The following is a 16,305-nucleotide window of genomic DNA, read 5'->3' on the forward strand; positions in this document are numbered from 1 at the left end:
TTTGTTTCTATTATTAAAAATGTAGGAAGTAGAAAACCAATAGGGGATAAAAAGGGCAGCTCTATGTTTTTTCCCACCCCAAGCACAGCAGTCAGGCAGCTTTTGGTGGCATGCCTGTGGGAGGTCCACGGCCACGTGGATTTGGCAGCATTTCTGTGGGTGATCTGCCGGTCCCACGGCTTTGGTGTACCTGCTCCCAAATTGCCACCGAAACTGCAGGACCAGCGGAGCTCCCGCAGGTACGCCGCCGAAGGCCACCTGACTGCTGCCCTCACAGCGACCGGCAGACCGCCCCCCATGGTTTGCCACCCCAGGCACATGCTTGCTGCGCTGGTGCCTGGAGCCACCCCTGGAGATAAAAGTCAAACACGGAGGATGTGAATAAGGACAGTTCACATCCTCAGTGTAATAGTGTTCCTGGTGTGTTTTAGGGTTGCCTGAACGTCTGTTACCACCATGACTTGCTCTGAAACTACAGCAATTGAGATGCCAGCCCTGGGCCGCCCTCTCCGGCTGGGGATGCTGTACGACTGCCGCAGTGACAGGCTCATACCAGGTATGGTTAGAGTTGTGCCAAAGAGCTCTTTATTTTAGCTCCTATCCATCTATCTTGCTAACTTATTCACACTGCAGGATCTTTATAACAGAAGATCCCAGGTTACTTGTTAGTGCAACTCAAAGTAAATTCTAATGTGTTCCCATTAACGTCCATCTCTTGTGTTAGAAGAGAAGGAGGCAGGACAGTAGGGGATGAGGTGCATGGCTCTCCACTGTCTCCCCAGCATAGCCCTATTTCCATCCTTAATAGCCTCTGTGCAAACCCCCTTTCCTCTGTGCATCCCTAACCAGCTCAGATCCCCCAATCCCAGTTCTTGTACCTATCTCTAGCCTGGCCCAACTCTGATCTTCCCCACCCCCACTTTCAGCTCTGGTCCTTCAGGGTCCAGACCAGCTCAGCTCAGGCATCCATCCTGAACCAGCTCCCAACTCCCTGCATCAGCTTCATCACTGTCTCATGTCCCGCCCAGCAATCTCTTCATATTATTAATATATGCTTATATTACTACTTTGATCTCTTTCTGTCTGTTTTGTCCAGATTATTATTATTATTTATTTAGTTTATATTAAGGTCTAGCCTTTTAACAGTGACTGATTAACTATTGAGTTTACCAAGGGTCATGCTGTATTCTCCATCACTGGTTATTTTAAAATAAGGATGAATTCTTTGCATTGGTCTTCATGGCTGAGGATGTGAGGAAGTTTCCAAAACCTGAGCCATTCTTGTTAAGTGACAGATCTGAGGAACTGTCCCAGATTAAGGTGTCATTAGAGGATGTTTTGGAACAAATTGATAAACTAACCAATAATAAGTCACCCGGACCAGATGGGATTCACCCAAGAGTTCTGAAGGAACTCAAATGTGAAATTGCAGAACTACTAACTGTGGTATGTAACCTATCATTTAAATCAGCTTCTGTACCAGATGACTGGGGGATAGCTAATGGGACACCAATTTTTAAAAAGGGCTCCAGAGGTGATCCTGGCAATTACAGCCTGTAAGACTGATTTTAGTACTGGGAAAAATGGTTGAAACTATAATAAAGAATAATATTGTCAGACATATAGATGAACATAATTTGTTGAGGAAGAGTCAACATGTTTTTTGTAAAGGGAAATCATGTCTCACCAATCTACTAGAATTCTTTGAGGGGGTCAACAAGCATGTGAACAAAGGGGATCCAGGGAATATAGTGTACTTAGATTTTCAGAAAGCCTTTGACAAGGTACCTCACTAAATGTAGGCTGCTACAGGATGAGAGGGAAGTTGCTCTCAAGGATTCACAAAATGCAGTCAACCTGTAGAACTCCTTGCCAGCAAATGTTGTGATGGCCAAGAGCATAACAGGGTTCAAAAAAAGAATTAGATACATTCATGGAGGATGGGTCTGTCAATGGCTATTACCCAGCATGGGCAGGAATGGTATCCCTATTCCCTGTTTGCCAGAAGTTGGGAATGAGCGACAGGGGATGTATCACACAAAATTTTCCCTCTTGCCTCACAACCCCGTCTATCTATCTGACCCTATACCCATATGCCCTATCTATCTATGTATCTATCAATGTCAATACACCCCCCCTAACTATCTTTCCATCTATCCCCAGACACCCCATCTATCCATTTAAGATTTAAGAACGGCCATACTGGGTCAGACCAAAGGTCTATCTAGCCCAGTATCCTGTCTACTGACAGTGGCCAATGCCAGGTGCTCCAGAGGGAGTGAACCTAACAGGCAATGACCAAGTGATCTCTCTCCTGCCATCCATCACCACCCTCTGACGAACAGAGGCTAGGGACACCATTCTTACCCATCCTGGCTAATAGCCATTAATGGACTTAATCCCCGTGCATTTATCTAGTTCTCTTTTAAACCCTGTTATAGTCTTGGCCTTCAAAACCTCCTCAGCCAAGGAGTTGCACAGGTTAACTGTGCGCTGTGTGAAGAAGAACTTCCTTCTATTTGTATTAAACCTGCTGCCTATTAATTTCATTTGGTGCCCTCTAGCTCTTGTATTATGGGAACAAGTAAATAACTTTTCTTTATCCACTTTCTCCACACCACTCATGATTTTATATACCTCTGTCATATTCTCGCTTAGTCTCCTTTTTTTCCAAGCTGAAAAGTCCTAGCCTCTTTAATCTCTCCTCATATGGGATCTGTTCCAAACCCCTCATCATTTTAGTTGCCCTTCTCTGAACCTTTTCTAATGCCAGTATATCGTTTTTGGGATGAGGAGACCACATCTGTACACAGTATTCAAGATGTTGGCATACCATGGATTTATATAAGGACAATAAAATATTCTCCGTCTTATTCTCTATCCCTTTTTTAATGATTTCTAACATCCTGTTTTCTTTTTTACTGCCACTGCACACTGTGTGGACGTCTTCAGAGAACTATCCATGATGACTCCAAGATCTTTTTCCTGACTCGTTGTCGCTAAATTAGCCCCCATCATATTGTATGTATAGTTGGGGTTATTTTTCCCAATGTGCATTACTTTACATTTATCCACATTAAATTTCATTTGCCATTTTGTTGCCCAATCACTTAGCTTTCTGAGATCTTTTTGAAGTTTTTCACAGGTTGCTTTGGTCTTAACTATCTTGAGCAGTTTAGTATCATCTGCAGACTTTGCCACCTCACTGTTTACCCCTTCCTCCAAATCATTTATGAATAAGTTGAATAGGATTGGTCCTAGGACTGACCCTTGGAGAACACCACTAGATACCCCTCTCCAATTGGAAAATTTACTATTTATTCCAACCCCCTTTGTTCCTGTCTAAACCAGTTTTCAACCCATGAAAGGATCTTCCCTCTTATCCCATGACCACTTAATTTACTCAAAAGCCTTTGTTGAGGGACCTTGTCAAAGGCTTTCTGGAAATCTAAGTACACTATGTCCACTGCATCCACCTTGTCCACATATTTGTTGACCCCTTCAAAGAACTCTAATAGATTAGTATCTATCTATCTATCTATCTATCTATCTATCTATCCATCCATCTATCCCCATGAAACCCCTCTGCCAAAACATCTATCCCCGTACACCCCCTCTGTCCATCTATCTATCCCTATCCACAACATCTATCCATCCATCTATCCCATACACCCTTTCTGTTCATTCATCTATCCCCGTACAGCCCCTACATCCATCCATCTATCCCTATCCACCACATCTATCCATCTATTCGGGACACCCCCTCTATCCATCCATCAATCCCCATACACCCCCTCTGTCCATCCATCCATCCCCATACATGCCCTCTATCCATCCACCCATCCCCATACACACCCTCTGTCCATCCATCTATCCCCGTCCACCCACTCTATCCATCCATCTGTCCCCGTACCCCCACTCTATCCATCCATATATCCCCATGTACCCACTCTGTCAATCCATCTATCCCCGTACACCCACTTTAGCCATCCATCTATCCCTATCCACCTCACGTATCCATCTATCTGGGACACCCCCTCTATCCATCTATCTATCCCCATACACCCCCTCTGTCCATCCATCTATCCCCATGTGCCCCCTCTGTCAATCCATTTATCCTGGTACACCCTCTCTGTCCATCCATCTATCCCTATCCACTCCCTCTGTCCATATATTCGGGACACTCCCTTCTATCCATCCATCTATCCCTATCCACCACTTCTATCCATCTATCTGGGACACCACATGTATCCATCCATCTATCCCCATACACCCCCTCTGTCCATCCATCTATCCCTGTACACCCCTTCTATCTAGCCATGTATCCCCGTTCACCCCCTCTATCCATCTATCTATCTATCCTCATGCACCCCCTCTGTCCATCTATCCCCATAGAGTCTCTCTATCCTTCTATCCCGATTCACCTTCTTTCTCTATCTCCAAGCCCCCCCACTATCCATCTGTCCCCATACACCCCATCTGTCCATCTATCCCTATACATTGCTCTAGCTATCTATCCATGTATCTCCATGCACCCCCTTTTTCTATCTATCCCCATTCACAACCTCTATCTATGTATCCATCTATCCCCATGCACCCCATCTATCTATCCATGCACCTGCTTTCTCTAGCTATCTCCATGCACCCCCATACACACCCTTTCTCTAACTATCCCAATGCACCCCCTCTGTCCATCTATCCCCATGTCCCCCCTCTTTCCATCTATCTCCATACACCCCCTCTGTCCATCTATCCCCATATATTCTCTCTAGCCATCTAGCCCCATAAACCTCATCTATCTCCATATACCCCCTTTCTCTATCTATCCATGCACCCCTTTCTCCATCTATCCCCATGTGCCCCCCTATGTATGCCCATGCACCCCCTTTCTCTAACTATCCCCATGCACCACCACTATCTATCTATCCCCATGCACCCCCTCTGTCCATCTATCTCCATGCACCCCCTCTGTCCATCTATCCATCTATCTCATACACCCCTGTCATAACCATAAGGGTAGCCTGAAATTTCTCCTTACCACCTTACCTGTAAGGGGTTAAGAAGCTCAAATAACCTGGTTGGCACCTGACCAAAGGAACCAATGGGAACAAAAGATACTTTCAAAAATTTTTGTGGGGGATGGGAGAGGCTTTGTTTGTGAGTTCTTTGTTTTCTGTGTGCCATTCGCTGTTGGGACTAAGAGAGACCAGACATCAATCTATGTCCTCCAAATCATTCTGAACCAGTCTCTCATATTATAGAAATTGTAAGTACAGCCAAGCAGGCGTATTAGTTTATCTGTATTGTCTCAACTTGTGAATTTTCCCTTTGCTAGAGGGAGGTTTTTCCCTGTTTTGTTGTAACTTTGAAGCTAAGGCTAGAGGGGGTTCCTCTGTGTTTTTGAATCTTTTGTTACCCTGTAAAGTTATCTTCCATCCTGATTTACACAGGTGATTCTTTTACCTTTTCTTTAAATAAAATTATTTTTTTAAGAACTGATTAATTTTTCAGTGTCCAAAGATCCAGGGGGTTGGGTCTGTGATCACCTTGTAACCAGTTGGTGAGGATCTTATTCTCAAGCCTCCCCAGGAAAGGGGGTGTACGGGTTTGGGAAGATATTTTTGGGGGAATAGGAGCTCCAAGTGATCCTTTTCCTAATTCTCGTCTAAATCACTTGGTGGTGGCAGTGATACCAAAGGCAAGGAAGGATTTGTGCCTTGGGGAAGTTTTAACCTAAGCTGGTAAAAATAATCTTAGGGGTCTTTCATGCGGGTCCCCACATCTGTACCCCAGAGTTCAGAGTGGGGAGGGAACCATGACAATCCCCATTCTCTAACTATCCCCATGCACCCCTTCTCTCCATCTGTCCCCATACACCCCCTTTCCTCATCTATCCCCATGCACTCCCTCTATGTATCCCCATATACCCCCATTCTCTAACTATCCCCATGCACCCCCTCTGTCTATTTATCCATCTATCCCCATGCACCCCCTCTGTCCATCTATCCTTATGCACTCCCCTTTCTCTATCTATCACCATGTACCCCCTCTATCCATCTCTTGGTTCCCATAAACCCCATCTAACTATATATCCATCTATCCCCATACATCCACCCCGTCTCTAATCATAAAAAATATGCCAGTTTCTGTAGACACATAATGACAGTGATGAATGGAGCAGTTCACACCTCTCAGAGCTTTTGTTTCAGGCTCTCTGGGGACTTGGGCAGGAATCCAGGGACTGGCTGATTTTTGGTTCATGTTTTCCATGTTATGATCACAGCCATAAGGGCTAGGAACCTCCCCCCCCTTCCTCCTTTTCATTCCCAAGCATCTTTGCAGACATAGGGAGCTATAGAGCATCACCATCCCTTACTGTCCCTGGCTTGTTCCTCCATTAAGTCCAGCGTGGTCACATCTCTACATAATATGTTCTACAAATTAGTCAGTGATCAGCCTTTAGGTCAGACTGCTGTTAGTTGTGTTTGCATTACTTCTCTGGCATCCTATCATCTGTTAGTGGAGCAGAAAATCACCACTACCATAATCATTTTTATTTTAGCCAATCCCATACCTTGGTTTCTCACTCTAATCTCCTTCTAACTTCTTCATTTTTCTTAAAATCATGCCACTTTTTTATCTGCTATCTCTTCTCTACTGCCTCCAGCCTTTTGTTGATTGTTTCATTTAATGCAGCTGCTTCTAGACCATAGAGTAATAGAGTTAATACACTGGTTTGATAAATTTTCCCTTTGTTAGCAAACATAATGTTTACCAGTCCATAATTTCATCAACTTCTGTGCAGAACTTGTAGATAAAAAACACATCTCTTTTTAACTCCATCCTTGGTGGAACCATTAGCACTGATCAAACTTCCTAGGACACACAAGTTTAAAAAAAATAAGAACTAAGTAAGTTCATGGAGGATAGGTCCATCAATAGCTATGAGCCAGGTGGGCAGGGAAGGTGTCCCTAGCCTCTGTTTGCCAGAAACTGGGAATGGGCGACAGGAGATGGATCACTTGATGATTCCCTGTTCTGTTCATTCCCTCTGGGGCACCTGGCATTGGCCACTGTTGGAAGACATGATACTCAACTAGATGGACCCTTGGTCTGACCCAGTAATTTTACCCGGGGTTCTTTGAACTCAAAGCTCTTGGTAACTTTCAGTCTGTGAGAGGTTTCAGAGTAGCAGCCGTGTTAGTCTGTATCCGCGAAAAGAACAGGAGTACTTGTGGCACCTTAGAGACTAACAAATTTATTTTAGCATGAGCTTTCGTGAGCTACAGCTCACTTCTTCGGATGCATTGAATGGAACATACAGACAGGAGATATTTATACATACAGAGAACATGAAAAGGAGGAAGTATGCATACCAACAGGAAAAGTCTAATCAATTGAGATGATGTCAGGCAATAAATCAGGGGAGACACGGCCATCCGACCGATAGATGGCTGGCACAAGCAGGACAACACAAGCGTGCTTTCACTTAAAGCTAAACTTTACTTAGTCTCAAGCACTTACCCACATAAGAACATAAGAACGGCCGTACCAGGTCAGACCAAAGGTCCATCTAGCCCAGTATCTGTCTACCGACAGTGGCCAATGCCAGGTGCCCCTGAGGGAGTGAACCTAACAGGCAATGATCAAGTGAGCTCTCTCCTGCCATCCATCTCCATCCTCTGACGAACAGAGGCTAGGGACACCATTCTTACCCATCCTAGCTAATAGCCATTTATGGACTTCACCACCATGAATTTATCCAGTCCCCTTTTAAACATTGTTATAGTCCTAGCCTTCACAACCTCCTCAGGTAAGGAGTTCCACAAGTTGACTGTGCGCTGCGTGAAGAAGAACTTCCTTTTATTTGTTTTAAACCTGCTGCCTATTAATTTCATTTGGTGACCCCTAGTTCTTGTATTATGGGAATAAGTAAATAACTTTTCCTTATCCACTTTCTCAACATCAGTCATGATTTTATAGACCTCTATCATATCCCCCCTTAGTCTTCTCTTTTCCAAGCTGAAGAGTCCTAGCCTCTTTAATCTTTCCTCGTAGGGGACCCTCTCTAACCCCCTAATCATTTTAGTTGCCCTTTTCTGAACCTTTTCTAGTACTAGAATATCTTTTTTGAGGTGAGGAGACCACATCTGTACACAGTATTCAAGATGTGGGCGTACCATGGATTTATATAAGGGCAATAATATATTCTCAGTCTTATTCTCTATCCCCTTTTTAATGATTCCTAACATCCTGTTTGCTTTTTTGACCGCCTCTGCACACTGTGTGGACATCTTCAGAGAACTATCCACGATGACTCCAAGATCTTGTTCCTGACTCGTTGTAGCTAAATTAGCCCCCATCATATTGTATGTATAGTTGGGGTTATTTTTCCCAATGTGCATTACTTTACATTTATCCACATTAAATTTCATTTGCCATTTTGTTGCCCAATCACTTAGTTTTGTGAGATCTTTTTGAAGTTCTTCACAATCTGCTTTGGTCTTAACTATCTTGAGCATTTTAGTATCATCTGCAAACTTTGCCACCTCACTGTTTACCCCTTTCTCCAGATCATTTATGAATAAATTGAATAGGATTGGTTCTAGGACTGACCCATGGGGAACACCACTAGTTACACCTCTCCATTCTGAGAGTTTACCATTAATTCCTACCCTTTGTTCCCTGTCCTTTAACCAGTTCTCAATCCATGAAAGGACCTTCCATTTTATCCCATGACAGCTTAATTTACGTAACAGCCTTAGGTGAGAGACCTTGTCAAAGTCTTTCTGGAAATCTAAGTACACTCTGTCCACCGGATCCCCCTTGTCCACATGTTTGTTGACCCCTTCAAAGAACTCTAATAGATTAGTAAGACACGATTTCCCTTTACAGAAACCATGTTGACTATTACTCAAGAGTTTATGTTTTTCTATTGTCTGACAATTTTATTCTTAACTATTGTTTCAACTAATTTGCCCAGTACCGACTTATACTTACCAGTCTGTAATTGCCAGGATCACCTCTACAGCCCTTTTTAAATATTGGCGTTACATTAGCTAACTTCCAGTCATTGGGTACCGAAGCTCATTTAAAGGACAGGTTACAAACCTTAGTTAATAGTTCCGCAACTTCACATTTGAGTTCTTTCATAACTCTTGGGTGAATGCCATCTGGTCCCGGTGACTTGTTAATGTTGAGTTTATCAATTAATTCCAAAACTTCCTCTAGTGACACTTCAATCTGTGACAGTTCCTCAGATTTATCACCTACAAAAGCCAGCTCAGGTTTGGGAATCTCCCTAACATCCTCAGCCGTGAAGACTGAAGCAAAGAATCCATTTAGTTTCTCCTCAATGACTTTATCGTCTTTAAGCGCTCCATTTGTATTTTGATCATCAAGGGGCCCCACTGGTTGTTTAGCAGGCTTCCTGCTTCTGATGTACTTAAAAAACATTTTGTTATTACCTTTGGAGTTTTTGGCTAGCCGTTCTTCAAACCCCTCTTTGGCTTTTCTTATTACACTCTTGCACTTAATTTGGCTGTGTTTATGCTCCTTTCTATTTGCCTCACTAGGATTTGACTTCCACTTTTTAAAGGAAGTCTTTTTATTTCTCACTGCTTCTTTTACATGGTTGTTAAGCTACGGTGGCTCTTTTAAAATTCTTTTACTGTTTTTCTTAATTTGGGATATACATTGAAGTTGGGCCTTTATTATGGTGTCTTTAAAAAGGGCCCATGCAACTTGCAGGGATTTCACTTTAGTCACTGTACCTTTTAACTTTTGTCTAACTAACCCCCTTATTTTTATATAGTTCCCCCTTTTGAAATTAAATGCCAAAGTGCTGGGCAGTTGTGGTGTTCTTCCCACCACAGGGATGTTGAATGCTATTGTATTATGGTCACTATTTCCAAGCGATCCTGCTATAGTTACCTCTTGGACCAGCTCCTGCGCTCCACTCAGGATTAAATCTGGAGTTGCCTTTCCCCTTGTGGGTTCCCGTACCAGCTGCTCCATGAAGCAGTCATTTAAAGTATTGAGAAATTTTATCTCTGCATTTCGTCCTGAAGTGAAATGTTCCCAGTCAATATGGGGATAATTGAAATCCCCCACTGTTATTGGGTTCTTAATTTTGATAGCCTCTCTAATTTCCCTTAGCATTTCATCATCACTATCACTGTCTTGGTCAGGTGGTCGATAACACTGCTCTACAGCCAAAATGCTTCTGAATTAAATGTAGTCAAATGTTACTAATTCTGGGTCACTAAGAACAAAAATGATGCTTAAAATTCTTGATTGGCTCTAGTTTTCAAGTTATGCTATTGGGTCAGTATATATGACCCTTGACTTGGGAATAGCGGAGGATAAGTGAGTTATAAAGGGAAAGGATCTCATTTTAAACCAGAAATGACTAAAATACATCTTTGACTGGATCTATGAATAAATCTATGACTGGGTTTGGACAGTACTTGCTTTTTAGGCAAAACAATGAATGATGCAAGCTGGTATTGCGTCATACATGTTATGAATTGCATCATGTTATTCCTAGAAGTCATGGATGATGTAATCATAACGAAGCTTACATCACTCTGCTGAACAAATTGCCCTATATCAGCTCTAGAAATCATACAGTGTCGTGCTCTCTTATTTGTCAGTGTTTGATTTTGCAAAGGGACACATTTCTGTTTAGCCAAAGTGAGCAGAGATGCCTCGTACTTGTGTGAACAGTGCAGATAACTTCTGCTATGTTTGTGGTGAAGTGACTTTTGCATCACAAAAGCGCAGTATAACCACTATGGTTAAGAAAGCCTATCCCCTTTATTTTGGCTGCAAAATTGGAGATCAGGACAAGAGGTGGGCCCCACACATATGCTGCAACACTTGTGCAACAAATCTTCGCCAGTGGTTGAACAGGAAAAGGAAATCTATGCCTTTTGCAGTGCCAATGATTTGGAGAAAGCCAACCAATCATACCAGCAATTGTTACTTCTGCATGGTGCCTCCAGTTGGGAAAGGTGTGTCAAAGAAGAAAAAGTGGACTGTGCATTATCCAAACATTCCATCAGCTATACGCCCAGTACCCCACGGAGAAGGACTGCCGGTTCCTGATGCACCAGAATCATTCTCACTTTAGTCAGACGAGGAAGAGGAAGAGGATGAAACTTCTGGTCCTGAACATCAATGTCACAGGACCCACATTTTCTCCCATCCTCCTCCTCTGAACCACACCTCATAACACAAGGTGAACTGAATGACCTTGTCAGGGATTTGGAATTACCCAAGAGTAAGGCAGAGCTGTTGGGCTCCAGACGACAGCAGTGGAATCTCCTGGCAGGTGATGTTAGGGTTTCCATGTTCTGTGACCGTTCTGTGGCATATGATGGCATATATTACATTGGTGGATGTGCAGGTGAATGAACCGGTGATGGTGTGGCTGATCTGCCATCATATGCCAGCAATGCCCCTCTGCTATGTACATCGGCCAAACTGGACAGTCTCTAAGGAAAAGGATAAATAGACACAAATCAGATATTAGGAATGGCAATATACAAAAACCTGTAGGAGAACACTTCAACCTCCCTGGCCACACAATAGCAGATCTTAAGGTGGCCATCCTGCAGCAAAAAAACTTCAGGACCAGACTTCAAAGAGAAACTGCTGAGCTCCAGTTCATCTGCAAATTTGACACCATCAGCTCAGGATTAAACAAAGACTGTGAATGGCTTGCCAACTACAGAACCAGTTTCTCCTCCCTTGGTTTTCACTCAACTGCTAGAACAGGGCCTCATCCTCCCTGATTGAACTAACCTCGTTATCTCTAGCTTGCTTCTTGCTTGCATATATAAACCTGCCCCTGGAAATTTCCACTACTTGCATCCGAAGAAGTGGGTATTCACCCATGAAACTCATGCTGCAAAACGTCAGTTAGTCTATAAGGTGCCACAGGATTCTTTCCTGCTTTTACAGATCCAGACTAACATGGCTACCCCTCTGATACAAGAATACACCTAAATTCTTAAAGTATAGGCCTTTGCAGACAGGCTTGAATATCTATATCCTAACAACCATTTATTCCTAACTTTTGTTTTCTATCTTTTAACCAATTACTGATCCATGTGTGGCCCTTCTCTCTTATCCCATGATGACTTATTTTACTTTAGAGCCTTTGGTGAGGTGAATCTCCCTTGTCCACATACTTGTTGACCTCCTCAAAGAATTTTAGTAGATTTATCCAGTCCCCTTTTAAACATTGTTATAGTCCTAGCCTTCACAATCTCCTCAGGCAAGGAGTTCCACAAGTTGACTGTGAGCTGTGTGAAGAACTTCCTTTTACTTGTTTTAAACCTGCTGCTTATTAATTTCATCTGGTGACCCCTAGTTCTTGTATTATGGGAATAAGTAAATAACTTTTCCTTATCCACTTTCTCCACATCACTCATGATTTTATAGACCTCTATCATCTCCCCCCTTAGTCTCCTTTTTTCCAAGCTGAAAAGTCCTAGCCTCTTTAATCTCTCCTCATATGGGACCTGTTCCAAACCTCTAATCATTTTAGTTGCCCTTCTCAGAACCTTTCCTAATACCAGTATATCCTTTTTGAGATGAGGAAACCACATCTGTACACAGTATTCAAGATGTGGGCACACCATGGATTTATATAAGGGCAATAAAATATTCTTTTTATATCAGCTATATTCACCATTTGGACCAGGACTAAATCAAGAACTGAGTTTACACAGACTCTGTTACTCAGCTACTTCATCTGTGTGCCTATTCTAAACCGCTGACTAAACATGTATTTATTTTTTTGCATAAATCCCAATAAGTAACCTAAACTATAAAAACTTTCTTTTATTTTCATCTATTTCCTGCTGTTAGTCTCTGCTGGCTCCACTGAGTTCTCATATCTTACTGGTCTCTTTTTGTGGCCTCGCGTTTTTACCTGTTAGCTCGTCTTGCGTGCCCCAGAAGTTAGCAATTCCCTTATGACATTCTGTTTCACCCTGCTAGTTACACAGACCAAGGTTTTATTGTTTACATAATCCTGAAGCTTGCTCTGGAATGCTGCATCAGCAAAGACACATACAAAGGGAACAATTCCCTCATATTTTCTTATAATGCTATATACAGTGCAGTAGACAGGGGCGGCTCTAGAGCCCAGCGGGGCAAGCACCCGCCTGGGGCGGCCCTTTCCCAGGGGGGCGGCAGGCTGCGCCGGTGGACCTGCCGCAGTCATGCCTGCGGGAGGTCCAGCGGAGCCCCGGGACGACCGGACCTGCCGCAGGCATGTCTGCGGACGGTTCGCTGGTCAGCGGCTCGGCTGGACCTCCGCAGGCATGACTGCGGCAGCTCAACCGGAGCCGCCGGACCAGCGAACCGCCCGCAGCTGCGGGAGGTCCAGCTGAGCCGCGCGACCAGCGGACCCTCCGCAGTCATGCCCGCGGCAGGTCCGCTGCTCCCGCGGCTCAGGGGCGCCTCCCGGGCATGATTGCTTGGGGCGGCCAAATTTGTAGAGCCGCCCCTGGCAGTAGATGCTTGGTTGCAGCAATTCCATTGAAGAGCAAATGCTGCTTATGAGCAACATTTTTGCTGGGAACAGTTTCTCTACCGTGAATTGTCCACTCCGTAACAGCAACATAACCACTACATAAAAGCAACATTTCTGACACTGTGACATCACATCATCCATTTACTTGCATAACTTTTTTGTGCCAAATACCAACAAAATGCCGAAAAGTCTCGCACTGAAAGAAAACAGTTCAGATTACCTGAGACTGTCAAACTCCAGGGGCTACTCAAAACCAAGTTGCAGTCAACTGGGAGTTCCACAGGTCAGGACCCACAATCGAGGAAAAAGCCCTTCAGCTTGCTGCTTCACTTGAATTAAATGATTTTAAGGCAAATTATGGTTAGTTTAGCAGGAGGAGGACATGTTTCAATGTCACTTACAGAAAAGAGCATGGTGGAAAAACAGCAAACAAACCAGTAGCTTGAAAAGTTTTCCCCAGCTAACATCTACAATGCTGATGAAACAGTACTTTATCTGAAAGGGCTCTGTGATAGAAGACCTGTACAATAAAATGAAAAGCTAGAAGGAGGGACATCTTCAAAGGGCAGGGTAAGTGTGTTTGCCTGGGCCAACATGGTTGGGAGCATGGGCAATGGGTCAACCTAGGGCTGGGGGAGGCAAACAACTAGTCCCTCCCCTTCCCCCGGGGGCCCCACCCAAGCACTCCACCATAGGGGCAAACCCTTCTCCCCGTCCTCGAGTAGCACAGGGCCCCATCCTGCCTCCCTAGCCCAGGAGCATAGGGAGGGTGGTTGGCACACGGCCCCAGCCTCCCCAGCCTCAGCGTGGCTGAAGCCTGGAGCCTGCTGGGAGTTGTGCTTGCCGCTCAGGGAGGGAGCCTGGAGGCGGAATGTGGGCGGGGCCACCCTGGCAGTTTGGGAAAGCATTGTCTTCTCCTGCCTCTTATACCCACCCCCCATGGATGGGAATGACAAATGCCAGCTGTTCAGTAAACTTCCCCTCAAATATGTCAGTTCAGCAAATGTCTGTATGACAGGTGAGATTTTCATCAACTGTCTTAAAAAGTGGGACTGTCAGCTTCGCTTGCAGAGCCATAAGATATGGCTCTTACTGGATAAGTGCTCCACCCCCGCTCCCTCAAGGAGTGGTTCTCACTAACATTCTGCTCAAATTCTTATCCCCTAACACTACATCTTTGATGCTACCTATGCATCAAGGTGTGATTAAGAGGAAAGGACATTACTGATCAAAAATCACAAACCAGATTATTGTTGTTCTTGATGCAGATCCCAACGCAGATGTTCAGACAGCCCTGAAAACTGTAAATTTGCTAGATTGAGTTTATCTTGTTGCTGAGGTATGGCAAGATGTAAATCTGGCAACAATTTCCAACTCTTTCAGGAAAGGAAAATTTGTTGTGCAGTGGAGTGTGTGCAAGATGAGGATATTGAAGAATTTGACAACCCCCTGAAAGATGTTCCACTTCCAGTCAACATGGCTGTGCATGAGGATTTGATCATATTTGGAGAGCTAACCAATGAAGAATTACTGAATGCTGCAGCTGTTGCAAGGCCAGAGAAATGAGCTTGTGTTGACCATTATCCTCTTAGAATCCTAGAATATCAGGGTTGGAAGGGACCTCAGGAGGTATCTAGTCCAACCCCCTGCTCAAAGCAGGACCAACCCAGGGCTGGTGCAACCATTTAAGCAACCTAGGCGGTCCCCTAGGGCGCTAGGATTTGGGGGGTGGCATTTTTTTCAGCAGCGACCGTGGCTGCTGGATCTTCTGCCATCCCGGTTGCCGCCAGCATTTAGGCGGAGGGAGCTGGGGCAGGGGAGTGCGGGGAGGGCCGCCTGCAGCAAGTAAGGGCGGGGGGCGGCATGCAGGGGAACTCCACACCCCAGATCACACCTGCGCCACCTCCTCCCCAAGCACGCCATGGCTGCTTCACTTCTCCCGCCTCCCAGGCTTGCGGCCCCCTAAGAGATTGGTGCTGCAAGCCTGGGAGGTGGGAGAAATGAAGCAGCGAGAGCATGCTCGGGGTGGAGGTGGGGCAGGGGTGAGCTGGGGCGGGAGGATGCCTCAGGGAGGAGGGTGGGGAGCTGCCGCGTGGGGGCGCCTCAGGGCAGGGAGAGGGAGCTGCTGCGGAGGGGGCGGGGGGGCTCAGGGTGGGGGCTTGGGGACAGGGGAGGGAACAATGTGGAAGTTTCACTTAGGGTGTGAAACATCCTTGCACCAGCCCTGGACCAACTGAACTAAATCATCCCAGCCAGGACTTTGTCAAGCCTGACCTTAAAAACTCAAAGGATGGATATTCCACCACCTCCCTAGGTAACCCATTCTTGATAATGATATATTTCAAGAGAGTGAGAATGATTTTGATGAAGTTCACATCTGAGAAACTCAAAGCTGTTGAAGACTTTGAACACACTTTGGCACTTTTCACAGCTAGATGGACTTGGTGATACGATTCAGTGGCCTAAAGAGACCCGTAGTCTCTATCTTCAAAACAAAATTGCTACTGAGAAAAAGCAGCGTCAAATTAACCGAGTTCTTTGTCAGGGTTCCCTCCACACTTTGAACACTAGTCTAGGGTACAGATGTGGGGACTCTCATGAAAGCCCCCTATGCTTATTTCTACCAGCTTAGGTTAAAACTTCCCCAATGCACAAATCCTGTGTCCTCAGATGGTACGCTGCCACCAAGTGATTTAGACAAAGAATCAGGGAAAGCATCACTTGGAGTTCCTATTCCCCCAAAATATCCCCCCAAG

General features: G+C 44.7%; 1 protein-coding gene across 1 annotated transcript in view; it reads left to right on the forward strand.

Moving 5' to 3' along the window:
* The first annotated feature begins 456 nt into the window (after nucleotides 1-456).
* Nucleotides 457-16,305, forward strand: part of LOC120393757 (stonustoxin subunit alpha-like) — a 38,838-nt gene continuing 22,989 nt past the window's right edge. Inside the window, exon 1 of the mRNA XM_039518255.1 lies at nucleotides 457-556. Within this exon, the coding sequence (XP_039374189.1) occupies nucleotides 457-556 (100 nt within the window). The remainder of the gene's footprint in view (nucleotides 557-16,305) is intronic.

Source organism: Mauremys reevesii, unplaced genomic scaffold (assembly GCF_016161935.1).
Source record: "Mauremys reevesii isolate NIE-2019 unplaced genomic scaffold, ASM1616193v1 Contig3, whole genome shotgun sequence".
NCBI classification, from domain to species: Eukaryota; Metazoa; Chordata; order Testudines; family Geoemydidae; genus Mauremys; species Mauremys reevesii.